The sequence below is a fragment of the Eleginops maclovinus genome, chromosome 22, assembly GCF_036324505.1.
Source record: "Eleginops maclovinus isolate JMC-PN-2008 ecotype Puerto Natales chromosome 22, JC_Emac_rtc_rv5, whole genome shotgun sequence".
NCBI classification, from domain to species: Eukaryota; Metazoa; Chordata; class Actinopteri; order Perciformes; family Eleginopidae; genus Eleginops; species Eleginops maclovinus.
The window spans coordinates 24,100,526-24,119,964 of NC_086370.1; the positions used below are offsets into that span (position 1 = coordinate 24,100,526).

Genomic DNA, 19,439 nt, shown 5'->3' on the forward strand with positions numbered 1-19,439 from the left:
GTGTGTGTGTGTGTGTGTGTGTGTGTGTGTGTGTGTGCAGCTTTGGTTGTGTTGTTCCTTCGAAATAAGCAGCGAGCCAAAAAACCCTGAGATGCTTTAGAAATGAGCTCTGATAGATGTTTATCTATCATTGTACACACACACACACGCACACACACACACTCACTCACTCACACTCAGACTGCTGGTGTCAGTCCTCTGGTTGAACATGGTGAAGCTCTGCCAGGACTCAGACTCTGTCCTCCAGCCTCCCGGGTCTCATTGCATCACTCTGCTGTTTACCTCAAACAGGAAGTACCTGCAGGTTACAGGTGCTGTGGAGCTTAAGCGTTTCTTCTTCTGTGGTGTTTCTCTCTGAAGCTCTAACCCTAATTTCACGATTAGCAGCCGAACATCTGCAGCACAGAATCAATTAAGATCAAATCCTCAACACACTTACCCCCCAGCAGTGTGTGTGTGTGTGTGTGTGTGTGTGTGTGTGTGTGTGTGTGTGTGTGCGCGTGTGTGTGTGTGTGTGTGTGTGTGACCTAATTCCTCGACAATCAGCGTGGAGAGTGTTGTTTTTAAACCGGTCTTCACACTGCCAGCTGCTTCTCTCTCTTAAAGGAAGAAATAAATCCCAATAAATTAAAAATTAAAGAAATGAAAACAGGAGGGGCATGTGGCGCCCCCTAGAGGCCCCCGGGGGCCCCTACCGCTTCACTGGGAGTTCAGGAGGGGGTTCTTTATTTAAGATGTGTTGTCTTCTCCATATTTTAGTTTATTTTATGTGTTCACTGGCCTCATCAGGTCTCTGGACCCTCAGAGCTTCACACACTCACACACACACACACACACACACACACACACACACACGTTCATACACACACACACCGTTGGCCATCGAGAGCAGCTCAGGGTTCAGGATCCAACCCGAGGACACATCCACATGTTGACTGCAGGGTCTGGGATCCTACCAGCAACCTACTGGTGGAAGGACGACCACGCTCCCTCTCAGCCGCAGTCGCACCCAATCAGGATGAAGATGAGGATGAGGATGTCGGGTGTTTCCAGGTTCTGGAGTTTGTTCTCGGATTGATTTCCTGTTAGTGCTTCATTGACCCCACTTGACCTTTAAATGAGAGCAGCATCTGTTAGCTTTCATTAACAAACACACACACACACACACACACACATTAATTATCCGGCTCATGGATCTTTAATCTGAACTTGAGGATTCTCATCTCATCCTCCAGGAAATCCTCTCAAACACACACTCCATCTACACACTCTCACACACTCCATCTACACACTCTCACACACTGTATCACACAAACACTCTCACACACTGTATCACACAAACACTCTCACACACTGTATCACACAAACACTCTCACACACTGTTAATGTCCATTCACCTCTCTCTGATGCTCCTGGGGAGGCCCTCAGGAGGAGCTGCAGCTTCAGGAAGGATCAGATACAGAAACTCAAATCATTCAACACATGCAGCATCTAGAGAACCTTCAGCAGCCTGAGGAAACATGAGCAGCATTTAGAGAACCTTCAGCAGCCTGAGGAAACATGAGCAGCATCTAGAGAACCTTCAGCAGCCTGAGGAAACATGAGCAGCATCTAGAGAACCTTCAGCAGCCTGAGGAAACATGAGCAGCATCTAGAGAACCTTCAGCAGCCTGAGGAAACATGAGCAGCATCTAGAGAACCTTCAGCAGCCTGAGGAAACATGAGCAGCATCTAGAGAACCTTCAGCAGCCTGAGGAAACATGAGCAGCATCTAGAGAACCTTCAGCAGCCTGAGGAAACATGAGCAGCATCTAGAGAACCTTCAGCAGCCTGAGGAAACATGAGCAGCATCTAGAGAACCTTCAGCAGCCTGAGGAAACATGAGCAGCATCTAGAGAACCTTCAGCAGCCTGAGGAAACATGAGCAGCATCTAGAGAACCTTCAGCAGCCTGAGGAAACATGAGCAGCATCTAGAGAACCTTCAGCAGCCTTGAGTTGTGGGTGCAGTGCTTCATTTTGCAGGATATATGAAGTGTGTTGCACTTTGAGTGTGTGGTTTTGTGAATTGTGTTTAGTGTTTTGAGAAAATGAGCTGCTTTCAAAAGAAGTGTTTTAGAGATGGAAAAAAACAGTAAATGAGGGTTTGTTGGCAGCCCCCGCTAGTCTTTGCTGGTCTCTGCTGCCCCCTGCTGGTCACTGCTGGTCTCTGCTGCCCCCTGCTGGTCTCTGCTGCCCCCTGCTGGTCGCTGCTGGTCTCTGCTGCCCCCTGCTGGTCTCTGCTGCCCCCTGCTGGTCTCTGCTGCCCACTGCTGGTCTTTGCTACCCTCTGCTGGTCTTTGCTGCCCCCTGCTGGTCTTTGCTGCCCCCTGCTAGTCTTTGCTACCCCCTGCTAGTCTGTCGGGAAACTGTTCCTACATGAAGCTGGTCAGAAACATATAAATACAAGAGTACATATTGGTTAAACTATTACAGTGTTGCATTAAATTAAAAGAGGTGCAAGTTTAAATAAATTAAAAAATAGCGTAAATATAAAAAATCAGTAAGTAATTATACAAACAAATATATTAATAAAGATAATAGCTAAATATGAATGTCAGTTTTGCAAATATAAATAAATATAGAGGGGTATTTAGTCGGTACATGTAGTTAGGTAACATAAATACAAGTAGTGTAAATATTCATTAAATATTGTGCAAAAAATCCAGGTAGTGAGACAAATAAAAGTAGTCTAAATAAACAAAATAAATGTGTTTATATGATTTTTTTTCGTTAGCAACATATAATTATTACTATTTATAATCATAATAATATTCAAACATTTGTCATTAATTCCAGTTTTACTGTCAAATACTCATAATATCGTTGATTTAAATGTTTTATAGTTTTACTAAAGCTACCAACATATAATTATTAATATATAGAATTAATTTCAATGAAAATGGAAATATTGGATGATATAGTATTTACTTAGTTTATCTTTTATTAGTTTATTGTTACCTCCAGTTTTTACTTTAATATATGTATTTATTTAAATATAATAAACCATATATATAAACCAGCTAGAAATACGTTTTATAAAGTCAATGATTCAGGTAGTCGTAAAGAATATGTCTCTATATCTGTATTTTAAATATAGATATTATTACTTACACTGTATTTATATATTTCTGTTTTGTTGTTGTAGTTCCAGACTCCAACCGGAGGGGGGCAGCTGCCGTAAACACTGCTGTTGCTGTCGTAAACACGGCTGTCAGTAAAGAAGCAGCAATGGCCGTTGTGACTCGGTCTTCAGGTTTTATTCTGTACTTCTTTTTAAAGTTTAAATAAGTGTGGTTTGGATAAATGAAATAAGATGTAAAATGCTGTGCTCTGTGGAGAGGCTGCTGGAGGACTTCAGGCTCTCAGCCGGATCCGAACTCCGCCGTAAACTCAAGCAAAGCGAGGACCCGAAAACTGAGGTCATTATAGCGATACTGTATTATTAATAAACACAGCTCACAGTCTCAGGAGTTATTGATGCATAATCTTATTTGTAATATTTAGCGAATATTATTATTTTACTTAAAGACTTTAAATACGGATTTATTACTCTGTGTTGCTGAGTTATAAAACTGTGTGTGTGTGTGTGTGTGTGTGTGTGTGTGTGTGTGTGTGTGTGTGTGTGTGTGTGTGTGTGTGTGTGTGTGTGTGTTGCAGCTGCTGGCAGTGGTTGAAAGGCTGTGTGAGGGTCTGCTGCAGGATCTGAAGGCGCTGCTGAACCTCAGTGAGGATTTTATGATCATAAGCATTATGTTATAATAAGATGACAAAGCTATCTGCAGCCTCTTCTCTCAATAATGATAATAAAGTGTGTGTGTGTTTCCTGCACACACATGAACCCTCTCACTGTGGAGATATAAAACATTAATGTGCAGAAAATAATGACGTTCATGTTTCAATCAAAAACTACATCATGTAAACAAACACGTATTAAAGGTAAAGTTCCATAAAACCACCTGTAGTGATGATCAGGGCTGAAGTCGGTTCAATTACTTCCTGTTTCTCTCTGCAGCCGAGCAAGCCCCGCCCCCTGCCGCTCAGCTGGAGGTGAGCCTCCAATCAGACGATGCGCCCTGCCAGAGCAGTGGATCTGGAAAGAGCCAATCAGAGCAGAGCAGTGCAGCAGGCAGCAGCCGGACCTTCAGCTGCAGCGTCTGCAGCCGTGTCTTCTCCCGGTGGGGGAACCTGACCGCTCACCTGCGGACGCACAGCGGACTGCGGCCCTTCAGCTGCTCCGCCTGTGGGGCGGCATTCTCGGCGCGCAGCAGCCTCACCGTACACCAGCGCACAGTGCACGGCCGGCAGCGGCCTCACCGTTGCGTTCAATGCGGGAAAACATTTGGCACCCGCAGCCACCTGAGGACGCACCTGTCTGCCGGGGGGGTTGCGTGTTCTGCCTGCGGGAGGGCAGTGGCGGCGAGATGTTGCCTCCCGGAGCACCGGCGCATCTGTCCCAGCGCCGTCAGCCTCAGCTGTGCAGACTGCGGGAAGACCTTCTCCAGACTGCGCCTGCTGTCTGTGCACCGCCGGCTGCACCTGAAGGAGAAACCCTTCCCCTGCCCCTCCTGCGGGAAAGGCTTCACCACACGCCGCAGCCTTAGCGTGCACCAACGCACTGTGCATCAAGGACTCAGGCCGTTTCCCTGCAGCGTCTGCGGGAAGGGCTTTAGCCAGCGCAGCGGCCTCACCGCTCACCTGCGCATGCACAGCGGCGAGCGGCCGCACGCCTGCACTCAGTGCGGGAAGCGTTTCTCGAGCAGCAGCGCGCTGTCCGTGCACCGCCGCATGCACAGCGGCGAGAAGGCCTTCAGCTGCGATGCCTGCGGGAAAAGCTTCAGCGTGTTGGTCAACCTGCGGCGCCACCGGCTCATCCACTCGGGCCGCCGCTCCTTCAGCTGCGAGGTGTGCAGCCGCAGCTTCAGCCAGGCTGCACACTTGAAGACGCACCGCGCCGTGCACAGCAGCGACTGGCCGTTCATCTGCAACGCCTGCGGGAAGGGCTTCCGGCAGCGGAGTGCGCTGCTGGCTCACGAGCGCAGCCACTCTGGCATCAAACCGTTCGGCTGCAGCCAGTGCGGGAAGAGCTTCTCCTCGGCCGCGGCACTGAAACGCCACCAGCGCACTCACAGCGATGGGGAGGCTCACGCCTGCAACGAGTGCGGGAAGAGCTTCAGCAGCGTCCACAGTCTGAAGACGCACCTGCAGCTGCACGGCGCCACCAAGCCGTTCTGCTGCGAAGTGTGCGACCGCAGCTACAGCTCGCTCAGCTACCTGCGGACGCACCGCCGCGTGCACTCGGAGGGGAAGCCCTTCAGCTGCTCAACCTGTCAGAAGACCTTCTCCACCAAAGGCAGCCTCAAGCTGCACCAGCGCACACACAGCGGCGAGAAGCCGTTCGTCTGCGAGGTCTGCGGGAAGAGCTTCAGTGTGTCGCAGAACCTCGTCCGACACAGGCGCACGCACAGCGGAGAGAAGCCGTACGAGTGCAGCGTCTGCAGGAAGAGCTTCAGCCAGAAGAACAACCTGCAGAGTCACCAGCTGATTCACACAGGGGGGCGGCCGCTGCACTGCAGCGCCTGCAGCCGCAGCTTCACCTGCAATCGCAGCCTGAGGGGGCACCGCTGCAGCCCCACAGCCAATCACATCGCTGCTGACCTCCTCACCTGACCTCGTCACTTGACCTCCTCACCTGACCTCCTCACCGGCCCCCATCACCTGACCCCGTCACCTGACCTCTTCACCTGACCTCCTCACCTGACCCCGTCACCTGACCTCCTCACCTGACCCCGTCGCTCAGCTACCTGCGGACGCACCGCCGCGTGCACTCGGAGGGGAAGCCCTTCAGCTGCTCAACCTGTCAGAAGACCTTCTCCACCAAAGGCAGCCTCAAGCTGCACCAGCGCACACACAGCGGCGAGAAGCCGTTCGTCTGCGAGGTCTGCGGGAAGAGCTTCAGTGTGTCGCAGAACCTCGTCCGACACAGGCGCACGCACAGCGGAGAGAAGCCGTACGAGTGCAGCGTCTGCAGGAAGAGCTTCAGCCAGAAGAACAACCTGCAGAGTCACCAGCTGATTCACACAGGGGGGCGGCCGCTGCACTGCAGCGCCTGCAGCCGCAGCTTCACCTGCAATCGCAGCCTGAGGGGGCACCGCTGCAGCCCCACAGCCAATCACATCGCTGCTGACCTCCTCACCTGACCTCGTCACTTGACCTCCTCACCTGACCTCCTCACCGGCCCCCATCACCTGACCCCGTCACCTGACCTCTTCACCTGACCTCCTCACCTGACCCCGTCACCTGACCTCCTCACCTGACCCCGTCACCTGACCTTCTCACCTGACCTCCTCACCTGACCCCATCACCTGACCTCCTCACCTAACCCCGTCACCTGACCTCCTCACCTGACCTCCTCACCTGACCTCCTCACCTGACCTCCTCACCTGACCCCGTCACCTGACCTCCTCACCTGACCTCCTCACCTGACCCCGTCACCTGACCTCCTCACCTAACCCCGTCACCTGACCTCCTCACCTGACCTCCTCACCTCATCATGTTTTAGATCGGAGGATTTTTATTCCTCGGATGAAACTCTGAGTTTTCAGATGTTTTATTTTTGCAGCTCATTCTGGGATTTCTGAAAGCCGTGCAGCCTTTAGCTGACCCGGAGATTTCTGAAATGAATCTTAGATTATCTTTGTATTTAGTGCAGAACAGATTACTTGGAGATAAAAAGTGAGATGAACACTGTGCAGTGTGTATAAAAACCATAAAGAAACTTCACTTTCTTTAACGTGCCTCAGTTTCTCTGTTCTTCATGACATTTTAAATGTGTAATGGCAGTACATTTTCAATTGGCCTTACTTTAGTTTTATTATTTGAATTATCGCTGTTTTCTTTTGTCTATATTCGTCGTTACTTCAAGTTTCTATATTTTGAACTTTGTATTTTTTCATTACTCGTTTTATTTCTTTATTTAATTTTTTTAACTTCTCCTTTATTTACGTGTACAAGGAACATGAGGTCATCATGGGTGATACAGTTCAAATCAAAATATTCTTTTACACAGTCATACATACACATACATCATAGCCAAATGTCACACTATTCAAGGTGCATACACAATCCATTTTTCAAACAAACAAAGGTAAGTCTCTCCATACAGTACATGTCTTGAATGATCCCATGCCACTGGTTCAATGTTGGAGGATCTGGTTGCAACCACCTTCTGGTTATGGCTTTCCTACCATTTGCCAGAAGAATCTTCAACAGGTACCTGTCCTTACGTAGGACTGTTTCGGGATTTTACCGAGATATCAAATAACAAAATCTAAATCTAAATCTACCCCTATTATTTTATTTATCTCGGTTGACACCTCCCTCCAAAATGACTGAATTTTCGGACAGGCCCAAAAAACATGACAGTGGTTAGCCATAGGGGTACCACATTGTCTCCAGCAGAAGCCTCGGCTCTGCGTGCCTGTTTGTAGTGCTGTTAATTTAGGAGTTATGAAAAATCTCACCACATTCTTCCAGCCGAACTCTCTTAGAGATCTTGAATTTACAGTGGTCGCCTGTGTCTCACATATTTCTATCCAGGTCTCTTCTGATATTTGTGTTTCGCTTTATTTCTTTTAACTAATATATATTATTAATTATTATGTTATTCTGATTTTATTTCAAAAAACATTTTTTTTGTATTTACTTTTTTATTTAAAATATTTAATACATTTGACTTCATAATAAACTGTTTATTATTTATTTAGTTTTTTAATGATATTTTAGTTATTTTTCTTTTAATTTATTTTTTAAATATAGAGTATGATTATAACAATTAAAAAACATTAATTTTTATTTCAAAAAGTATTTTTTCATGTTATTTAAAATAAATGTATTTTTAAAAATATAAGTTGTATTTATATAATAATAAAACAATGATGTTTTTGTTGTTTAATATTTTTTAACATTCAAAAGAATAAGTGAGCGTTTCACATCAGGTCTTTTATTCTGAAGTCCGGCAGACAGGAAGCTGTCAGACCTCGGTATTTATTTTTCTTCTTTAAATGCATTTGTGATTTTATTTATTTTGATATAGACATACCAATTAAAAACTGACTGATTATTTTTATCATATTAATTCAATGATTAAAAATCACAATAGTTTGTAATATATGTTTTAACCTTCAGGAGACAAAAAAAGATGCGTTTTGACATCAGGTATTTTATTTTGAAATTCCCTTAGATAGGAAGCTGTCAGTCCTCTACGTATCCTCCGTTTCTCTCTCGCGCTCTGTTACCGGGATAAACACCATGAACGAGACGGAGGGGCTCCGATTCCGGCGGGTCCACCGACCGCAGGTCATCACCGACGAGCTGCCCGAACACCGACTCAAGGGGACCGGGTAAGAACCGGGATAACCGGGCTGAGTCCGGAGAGCCAAAGGTTCGAGTCCCGCAGCGGCCTTCTCCCACACTGAGGGAAATAACTAGAGCAGAAACAGGCTGAATACAGGCTGATAAACAGGCTGATAAACAGGCTGAATACAGGCTGAATACAGGCTGATAAACAGTCTGATAAACAGGCTGATAAACAGGCTGAATACAGGCTGATAAACAGGCTGAATACAGGCTGATAAACAGGCTGAATATAGGCTGATAAACAGGCTGAATACAGGCTGATAAACAGGCTGATATACAGGCTGATAAACAGGCTGAATACAGGCTGAATACAGGCTGAATACAGGCTGATAAACAGGCTGATAAACAGGCTGATAAACAGGCTGATAAACAGGCTGAATACAGGCTGATAAACAGGCTGAATACAGGCTGATATACAGGCTGATATAGAGGCTGATATACAGGCTGAATACAGGCTGATATACAGGCTGATATACAGGCTGATATACAGGCTGAATACAGGCTGATATACAGGCTGATATACAGGCTGATATACAGGCTGATAAACAGGCTGAATACAGGCTGAATACAGGCTGATATACAGGCTGAACACAGGCTGAATACAGGCTGAATACAGGCTGATATACAGGCTGATATACAGGCTGATATACAGGCTGAATACAGGCTGATATACAGGCTGATATACAGGCTGATATACAGGCTGATATACAGGTTGATATACAGGCTGATAAACAGGCTGATATACAGGCTGATAAACAGGCTGAATACAGGCTGATATACAGGCTGATAAACAGGCTGAATACAGGCTGATATACAGGCTGATATACAGGCTGAATACAGCTGATATACAGGCTGATATACAGGCTGAATACAGGTTCATATACAGGCTGATATACCTGGCTGATAAACAGGCTGAATACAGGCTGAATACAGGCTGATATACAGGCTGATAAACAGGCTGAATACAGGCTGATATACAGGCTGAATACAGGCTGATATACTGGCTGATATACAGGCTGAATACAGGCTGATATACAGGCTGAAGGTATACAGGCTGAATACAGGCTGATAAACAGGTTGATAAACAGGCTGATATACAGGCTGAATACAGGCTGATAAACAGGCTGATAAACAGGCTGATATACAGGCTGATATACAGGCTGATATACAGGCTGAATACAGGCTGATAAACAGGCTGATAAACAGGCTGAATACAGGCTGATAAACAGGCTGAATACAGGCTGATAAACAGGTTGATAAACAGGCTGATATACAGGCTGATATACAGGCTGATAAACAGGCTGATATACAGGCTGATAAACAGGCTGAATACAGGCTGATAAACAGGTTGATAAACAGGCTGATATACAGGCTGAAATACAGGCTGAATACAGGCTGATAAACAGGCTGAATACAGGCTGATATACAGGCTGATAAACAGGCTGATAAACAGGCTGAATACAGGCTGAATACAGGCTGATAAACAGGCTGAATACTGGTTGAAATACAGGCTGAATACTGGTTCATATACAGGCTGATAAACTGGCTGAATACAGGCTGATATACAGCTGAATACAGGCTGATAAACTGGCTGAATACAGGCTGATATACAGGCTGATAAACAGGCTGAATACAGGCTGATAAACTGGCTGAATACAGGCTGATATACAGGCTGATATACAGGCTGAATACAGGCTGATAAACAGGCTGAATACAGGCTGATAAACAGGCTGAATACAGGCTGAATACAGGCTGATATACAGGGCTGATATACAGGCTGAATACAGGCTGATAAACAGGCTGAATACAGGCTGATAAACTGGCTGAATACAGGCTGAATACAGGCTGATATACAGGCTGATATACAGGCTGAATACAGGCTGATAAACAGGTTGATAAACAGGCTGATAAACAGGCTGATATACAGGCTGATAAACAGGTTGATAAACAGGCTGAATAACAGGCTGAATACAGGCTGATAAACAGGCTGATATACAGGCTGAATACAGGCTGATATACAGGCTGATAAACTGGCTGAATACAGGCTGAATACAGGCTGATATACAGGCTGATAAACAGGCTGAATACAGGCTGAATACAGGCTGATATACAGGCTGAATACTGGTTGATAAACAGGCTGATATACAGGCTGAATACAGGCTGATAAACAGGCTGAATACAGGCTGAATACAGGCTGATATACAGGCTGATAAACAGGCTGAAATACAGGCTGATAAACAGTCTGATAAACTGGCTGAATACAGGCTGAATACAGGCTGATAAACAGGCTGAATACAGGCTGATAAACAGGCTGATAAACAGGCTGATATACAGGCTGATAAACAGGCTGAATACAGGCTGATAAACAGTCTGATAAACTGGCTGAATACAGGCTGAATACAGGCTGAATACAGGCTGATAAACAGGCTGATATACAGGCTGAATACAGGCTGATATACAGGCTGATAAACAGGCTGATATACAGGCTGATATACAGGCTGATATACAGGCTGAATACAGGCTGATATACAGGCTGATAAACAGGCTGAATACAGGCTGAATACAGGCTGAATACAGCTGAATACAGGCTGAATACAGGCTGATATACAGGCTGATATACAGGCTGAATACAGCTGAAATACAGGCTGAATACAGGCTGAAAACTGGTTGAATACTGGTTGAAATACTGGTTGATATACAGGTTGAATACAGGCTGAATACAGGCTGATATACAGGCTGATATACAGGCTGATATACAGGCTGATAAACAGGCTGAATACAGGCTGATATACAGGCTGATATACAGGCTGATAAACAGGCTGAATACAGGCTGATAAACAGGCTGAATACAGGCTGATATACAGGCTGATAAACAGGCTGAATACAGGCTGATATACAGGCTGATAAACAGGCTGATATACAGGCTGATAAACAGGCTGAATACAGGCTGATATACAGGCTGAATACAGGCTGATATACAGGCTGATAAACAGGCTGAATACAGGCTGATATACAGGCTGATATACAGGCTGATATACAGGCTGATAAACAGGCTGAATACAGGCTGATAAACAGGCTGAATACAGGCTGATATACAGGCTGATAAACAGGCTGAATACAGGCTGATATACAGGCTGATATACAGGCTGATATACAGGCTGATAAACAGGCTGATATACAGGCTGATATACAGGCTGATATACAGGCTGATAAACAGGCTGATAAACAGGCTGATATACAGGCTGATATACAGGCTGATAAACAGGCTGATATACAGGCTGATATACAGGCTGAATACAGGCTGATATACAGGCTGATATACAGGCTGATAAACAGGCTGAATACAGGCTGATATACAGGCTGATATACAGGCTGATATACAGGCTGATATACAGGCTGATAAACAGGCTGATAAACAGGCTGATATACAGGCTGATATACAGGCTGATATACAGGCTGAATACAGGCTGAATACAGGCTGATATACAGGCTGAATACTGGTTGAATACTGGTTGAATACTGGTTGAATACTGGTTGAAATACAGGCTGAATACTGGTTGATAAACAGGCTGATATACAGGCTGATAAACAGGCTGAATACAGGCTGATATACAGGCTGATATACAGCTGATAAACAGGCTGATAAACAGGCTGAATACAGGCTGATATACAGGCTGATATACAGGCTGATATACAGGCTGATATACAGGCTGATAAACAGGCTGAATACAGGCTGATAAACAGGCTGATATACAGGCTGATAAACAGGCTGAATACAGGCTGATATACAGGCTGATATACAGGCTGATATACAGGCTGATATACAGGCTGATAAACAGGCTGATATACAGGCTGATAAACAGGCTGAATACTGGTTGAATACTGGTTGAATACTGGTTGAAATACAGGCTGAATACTGGTTGAAATACAGGCTGAATACTGGTTGAATACTGGCTGAATACTGGTTGAATACTGGTTGAATACTGGTTGAATACTGGTTGAATACTGGTTGAATACTGGTTGAATACTGGTTGAATACTGGTTGAAAACTGGTTGAATACTGGTTGAAAACTGGTTGAATACTGGTTGGAATACAGGTTGAATACAGGTTGAATACTGGTTAAATACTGGTTGAATACTGGTTGAAATACAGGCTGAATACTGGTTGGAATACAGGTTGAATACAGGTTGAATACTGGTTGAATACTGGTTGAATACTGGTTGAATACTGGTTGAATACTGGTTGAAAACACCAGTTCATGGGTAAATTATTTCAGGAATGCTAAATATAAAAAGTGAGGAAAAACTTTTAGACGATTGTTATTAGATTCATTTGATAGGGTGTATATTAAATATATTATTATTATTATTATTTATCTTTAATATATTTGAATTAATGAATCTACATTTAGATATATATTTATTGTATTTATGTGTTATATTTATATATAATATATGTTATATGTGTTGCTGCTGTTAGCACCTACAGCGGGAAGGTGTTCCAGGTCACGCTCCTGTCTCTGGGTGGATTCCTGCTGCTCCCTCTGCTCTTCATCCTCCTCGTCCTCGAGTCCCCCATCCACCCCGAGGTGTTCAGGTGAGACACACACACACACACACACAATGTAGTTAGTTTACCCACTTACAAAGAACTGAACAGTCTATACTTTTAATGGTAGGTTTATGTTCACAGTGAGAGACAGAATATCAGAAAAGAAATCCAGAAATGTAGATCAGAAATATATAAATGAATGTGCATGTAATGGTGGGACATCAGTATCTGATCCCAGAACAGGCCTCAGTAAGCCTTGATGGACAGCACAGAGGGCAGGTGCTTCTTGAAGTTGGTCTCCAGGTCTGCTCACATCTCAGGGGGGAGTTTGGTCCTCTCCTCTCTGCAGATCCTCTCAAATCCTTCAGGTTTGGAGGCTGATGCTTGGCCACTGGAAGCTTCAGCTCTCTCCACAGAAGTTCTATGGGATGGAGGTCCGGAGACTGGCTCGGCCCCTCCCTCACCTTAATGGGCTTCTTCTGTAGCCCCTCCTTAGTTGCCTTGACTGTATGTTTTGGTCATTGTGGAGCTGGAAGACCTATCCATGTCCATGGTCAGTGTCCTGGCTGAAGGAAGGAGGTTATCAGCCGATATTCTGCGATACCTGGCCCCCTCCATCCTCCCCTCGATGCGGTGAACCGCCCTGTCCCCTTAGCAGAGGACCCCCCCCCCCAGAGCATCATGTCTCCACCTCCATGCTGGACGCTGGGGATGGAGTTCTTGGGTCATAGGCAGCATTTCTCTTCCTCCAAACACGACATGTGGAGTTGATCCCAAAGATCTTGATGGGTCTCCTCTGAGCTCCTCCCCTTCTCATCAGCCTCCTCTGGACCCTTCAGAGGATCCCTGGCAGACTTCAGACGGCCTGTACATGTGCCTTCTTCAGCAGGGGACCTTGAGGCGCTGCAGGATTTGAATCCATTACAGCGCAGTGTGTTACCAGTAGTGTTCTTGGGGACTGTGGTCCCAGCTGCCTTCAGATCATTAACCAGTCCCTCCTGCAGTTCTTGGCTGACCCCTCACCTTTCTCAGGATCATTGATGCCCCAAGAGGCCAGATCTTAGATGGTGGAGCCCCCGACCGAGGGCGATTGATGGTCATTTTGTGCTTCTCCCATCTTTTAATAATCAAACCAGGTGTCTCTCTCTCACCAGGCTGCTGCTGGTGGTCTTGTCTTCTATTCCAGTCTTGTGCTGGTCCACAATCTGGTCCCTGATGTCCTTAGACATTAGATCCACCATGATCACAGACCTGTCTCTGGTCCTCGATGAAGAGGTTGTTATCTGATGTATTGACTGTGGATAGGTGTCTTTTATCCAGGTGACATCAGGAGTACTTTCTTAAAGCCAGAGGATTTCTTTAACCGGTCCCTGGGAGCCAGAATCCTTGTTGGTTGCAGGGGGATCAGATACTTATTTCCCCCAATTAAACGCAAATCAATGTTCATCTTTTTTAGTGTAAATTTCTGGATGTTTTTGTTGATATTCTGTCTCTCACTGTTCAAATAAACCTACCATAAAAATGACAGACTGTTCAGTTCTTTGTAAGTGGGTAAACTTACTAAATCAGCAGGGGATCAAAAACGTATTTCCTCCACTGTAAAATCAGCAAGAAAGCGTCTCAGTTACAGATTAAACTCTAAATTCATGGCCCAAAAATATGTTTACGTTTTAAACCCCCCCCCCCCCTTGTGTTGTGTGCTGCAGTCTGAAGGAGCCCCCCCAGATGAAAGGCTGCTGGGAGCCCAACCTGAAGCTGCGTGAGGCTGAGAGACTCTACGAAGATCACCTCCTCGGACCCGAGTCAATCGCCAACATCGGAGGTGATCCTCCGGGCCTCACTGAGTCTAAAGAGGCTTTCAAACATCTCTGTGCTCCACCTCTAGAGGCTTTCAAACATCTCTGTGCTCCACCTCTAGAGGCTTTCAAACATCTCTGTGCTCCACCTCTAGAGGCTTTCAAACATCTCTGTGCTCCACCTCTAGAGGCTTTCAAACATCTCTGTGCTCCACCTCTAGAGGCTTTCAAACATCTCTGTGCTCCACCTCTAGAGGCTTTCAAACATCTCTGTGCTCCACCTCTAGAGGCTTTCAAACATCTCTGTGCTCCACCTCTAGAGGCTTCCAAACATCTCTGTGCTCCACCTCTAGAGGCTTCCAAACATCTCTGTGCTCCACCTCTAGAGGCTTTCAAACATCTCTGTGCTCCACCTCTAGAGGCTTCCAAACATCTCTGTGCTCCACCTCTAGAGGCTTCCAAACATCTCTGTGCTCCACCTCTAGAGGCTTCCAAACATCTCTGTGCTCCACCTCTAGAGGCTTCCAAACATCTCTGTGCTCCACCTCTAGAGGCTTCCAAACATCTCTGTGCTCCACCTCTAGAGACTAAGACACCCTAACCCTTGGGAGGCCGTCGTTATATCTGTGACTTTGTTATACTTGCTGCTACTCCCGTTAACTTCCAGAAACTCACTATGGCTCGCTCAACCTCTCTCTGGCTCTGACACGTACCCCCCTCTCTGTCTTAGAGGGATAGGCTGCCTTATCTGCATTATGCTACTATTACAGTTCACATAGTAAAACATCGGTATTGGTAAAAAATATAGATGTTATTCTTAACATCGGCCGACATTGTTTCAATCGGTGATCCCTAATTCTTACATTATATTTAAATGTATTTATCTTTTATTCTGACAGCTGCAGCAGCTGCTCCTCACAGAGAGCAGCAGCTGTGTAAATTACTCTAAGTTGTGGATGAGGGTAGATAGCCCCCCTTTTTCTTTTTTTTTCCACTTGCGTATCTGCGACCCACTCAAAATGGGTCCGCGACCCACCAGTTGAGAACCACTGCTCTAGAGGATTAACACATTCCAACACTGTCAAAATATTCATAATGCTCCGTCTGTCTCTCTGCAGACGTGCTGTACGCGGGAACAGCTGACGGGAAGATCGTCAGGCTGATTGGCCGAAGGATCCACACGGTGACGCGGCTGGGGAAGCTTCCCTGTGGTGAGGATGTTAGACCAGCAGCACAACCACAGTGGAGCTGCACACACACACACACACACACACACACACACACACACACACACACACACACACACACACACACACACACACACTCACTCCTCCACACTGAGTCTTCAGCTGCTCTGAGGGAATGACAGGCTTCATGTTCCTGAAGCTTCATGTTGCACCAGTTACTCAACCTCAGTCAGCCTCCTGTTCAAAGCGCCACCACAATAAGACACTCACTTCCTGTTTCACAATAAGAGAGTCAGCTTCCTGAATGTTTAGGGCTGTAGACTGAAGTCAGATCTTTACCGGAGAAATAAATTATCCCAGGGTTCAGTCTGATGTGTGCTGTGTGTGCAGGCTCCAGGGAGCAGGAGGATAGCTGTGGGCGGCCCCTGGGGCTCCGGGCGGGGCCCAACGGGACACTGTTCGTGGCCGACGCTTACCTGGGGGTGTTCGAGGTCAACCCGTCCACAGGTCAGAGGTGACACCTGTATAGGATCAGATATTGATGCCAGTTTATGGTCATATCCTGAATGACCTGGAACCTGGTTCTAAAGTGAGTCTGGTTGCAGGAGAGACGACGCGGCTGGTGACAGGGGGGCAGCTGGTGGCCGGCAGGAAGCTGTCGTTCATCAACGACATTGCGGTGACACGGGACGGCAGGAAGCTGTACTTCACCGACTCTAGCAGCAGGTGGCAGCGCAGGGACTACCTGCAGCTGCTGATGGAGGCCACGGCCGACGGGAGGTACCCCCTCTCCGTTACCGGGGCCATCGCTGTTTTTCATTTTCCACAATAAAAGCTTCTGTTGCTGTGACACTTCTTCCCGGTGTTTCACAATAAAAGCCCACGTTGTGTGCTGCAGGGTGCTGGAGTTGGACCTGGAGACCCGGGAGCTGACGGTAGTGATGGAGAACCTCAGGTTCCCGAATGGGATCCAGCTGCTTCCTGACGAGGAGTCGGTGCTGGTGGCCGAGACCACCATGGCCCGGATCCGCAGGTAAACACAGTGCCTCAGCTGACCTGGACCCACATCAGGGGTCTGTTTGAAGACCCACATCAGGGGTCTGTTTGAAGACCCACATCAGGGGTCTGTCTGAAGGCTTGTTTCCTCATTTGTTTGTAAATAAAACAGTTCTGACGTGCGCGTTTCTCTAACGTGCGCACTCCTCTAACGTGCGCGCTCCTCTGTGTGTCTGGCAGAGTGCACGTGGCCGGGCTGAACAAAGGAGGGATGGACACGTTCGTGGACAATCTGCCCGGTTTCCCTGACAACGTGCGGCCCAGCTCCGGGGGGGGGGTACTGGGTGGCCATGTCGGCGGTGCGGCCCAACCCCGGGTTCTCCATGATGGACTTCCTGTCCCAGAGGCCCTGGATCAAGAAGTTCATCTTCAAGGTCAGCTAATGCTTAGCCATTTCCCTCTTTTAAAATCTACAGAGAAAGTAGTTCCGGTTGTGTCTCTCCCTGTTATTATTTACAGAGAAAGTAGTTCCGGCTATGTCTCTCTCTGTTATTATTTACAGAGAAAGTAGTTCCGGTTGTGTCTCTCTCTGTTATTATTTACAGAGAAAGTAGTTCCGGCTATGTCTCTCTCTGTTATTATTTACAGAGAAAGTAGTTCCGGCTATGTCTCTCTCTGTTATTATTTACAGAGAAAGTAGTTCCGGTTGTGTCTCTCTCTGTTATTATTTACAGAGAAAGTAGTTCCGGTTGTGTCTCTCCCTGTTATTATTTACAGAGAAAGTAGTTCCGGCTATGTCTCTCTCTGTTATTATTTACAGAGAAAGTAGTTCCGGCTATGTCTCTCTCTGTTATTATTTACAGAGAAAGTAGTTCCGGTTGTGTCTCTCCCTGTTATTATTTACAGAGAAAGTAGTTCCGGTTGTGTCTCTCCCTGTTATTATTTACAGAGAAAGTAGTTCGGGCTATTTCTCTCTCTGTTATTATTTACAGAGAAAGTAGTTCTGGCTGTTTTTCTCCCTGTTATCTACAGAGAAAGTAGTTCCGGCTGTTTGTCTCTGTTAAAATCTACAGAGAAAGTAGTTCTGGCTGTTTGTCTCTGTTAAAATCTACAGAGAAAGTAGTTCCAGTGTGGTTGTCTCCCCGCAGCTCTTCAGTCCCGAGGTGCTGATGAAGTTTGTGCCTCGCTACAGTCTCGTGGCGGAGCTGCATGACGGCGGAGTTTGCACTCGCAGCTTCCACGACCCGGGCGGCCTGGTGGCAGCTTACATCAGCGAGGTCCATGAGCACGACGGGAGTTTGTACCTGGGCTCCTTCCGCTCACCGTACATTGCCAAACTGGACCTGAACAAGGTCTAGAGGAGCGGCCGACTCACGGCCGCAGCAGGACGTCCTGAAGCAGCAGGAAGCTGCGTGGCGGCGCAGTGACAGGGTCCACACCACAGCTCTGTAGAGAACCTGCGTATCAAACCTGTATTCCTACACCCGCCCTGAAGGCAGCATCCCCGCGGTCCTATGGGATCTCACCATTGACCTCCAGACCAGGGGTCAGAGAGGAAATGCTGAGTCATGGCCGGGCTTCTGTGTTCTGCTGCCTCTTTACTGTGCTTCACTTTCTTTATCTACCCGTTAGCTTGTCTATGTCGGAGGAAGTGAAACACGCCCACCAGGGTCACTAGAACCTCTGGTACTGGTTCTACTAGGAGATCAAACAGTGACTATGGGAAGCTTCTTCCGCTGGGGTTAATGCTAACGTCTGAGTCGTGTTGGGTTCAACTTTGTCCATTAAATCATGTTTCTAGAGGAGGGGGTGGGGGAGATGGGGGGTTGTGGGGGGGGGGTAGTTTAGTTTCTGAGTCTGTGATGATGCTGACCTGCTGAGAATAAAATCCACTAATGCTCTCTGATGGCTAACGGGTTAGCTTGCTCACTGTAGCGTCACTAGCAAGCTATGCTAATGAGTTTAGCCATCTTTATATTTAAGCTAACTTCATTTCTCTACGGGCCGGCCTTTCAACAACCTTTATCCCTCTGCTCTGAGGTCAGATCTGAGCAGCAGAGAGAAACTGAGGGTCGCTTCAGGAATATTTTGTTGTTGTGTATTAAATTCTGGTCCATCTTTAATGACGTCGCCCTGTTTGTCGAGCCTGTACTGTTATCCTGCATGAGTCCCAGTCCTGAGTCCCAGTCCTGAGTCCCAGTCCTGAGTCCCAGTCCTGAGTCCCAGTCCTGAGTCCCAGTCCTGAGTCCCAGTCCTGAGGTCCTGAGTCCCAGTCCTGAGTCCCAGTCCTGAGTCCCAGTCCTGAGTCCCTCTGGTTTCACACACACAGGTACGAGTCCTGACCAGGTGTTGGGATGTTAGCGTCCATGATATTTAGCATGATGTCAGTTGGGGGGGTTCTTTCATGATGAGTCAAATGTAGTTGTGTGTGTGTGTGTGTGTGTGTGTGTGTG

The 19,439-nt window shown here is 46.7% G+C and overlaps 2 protein-coding genes across 2 annotated transcripts; both read left to right on the top strand.

Moving 5' to 3' along the window:
- Positions 1–3,247: 3,247 nt before the first annotated feature.
- LOC134858799 (oocyte zinc finger protein XlCOF6-like) lies at positions 3,248–6,830 on the top strand. Its single transcript, XM_063874929.1, has 3 exons — positions 3,248–3,459; positions 3,698–3,764; positions 4,053–6,830. The coding sequence occupies exons 1-3, from the start codon at positions 3,361–3,363 to the stop codon at positions 5,705–5,707; spliced, it is 1,821 nt and encodes a 606-aa protein (XP_063730999.1). The 5' UTR covers positions 3,248–3,360; the 3' UTR covers positions 5,708–6,830.
- A 1,459-nt stretch (positions 6,831–8,289) lies between these two features.
- Positions 8,290–19,109, top strand: apmap (adipocyte plasma membrane associated protein). Its single transcript, XM_063874949.1, is given in 10 exon segments — positions 8,290–8,439; positions 12,936–13,052; positions 14,714–14,829; positions 15,922–16,014; positions 16,381–16,497; positions 16,596–16,770; positions 16,889–17,023; positions 17,227–17,314; positions 17,316–17,420; positions 18,135–19,109. Coding segments are annotated over 10 exon segments (1,248 nt in total). The 5' UTR covers positions 8,290–8,347; the 3' UTR covers positions 18,345–19,109.
- The last annotated feature ends 330 nt before the right edge of the window (positions 19,110–19,439 follow it).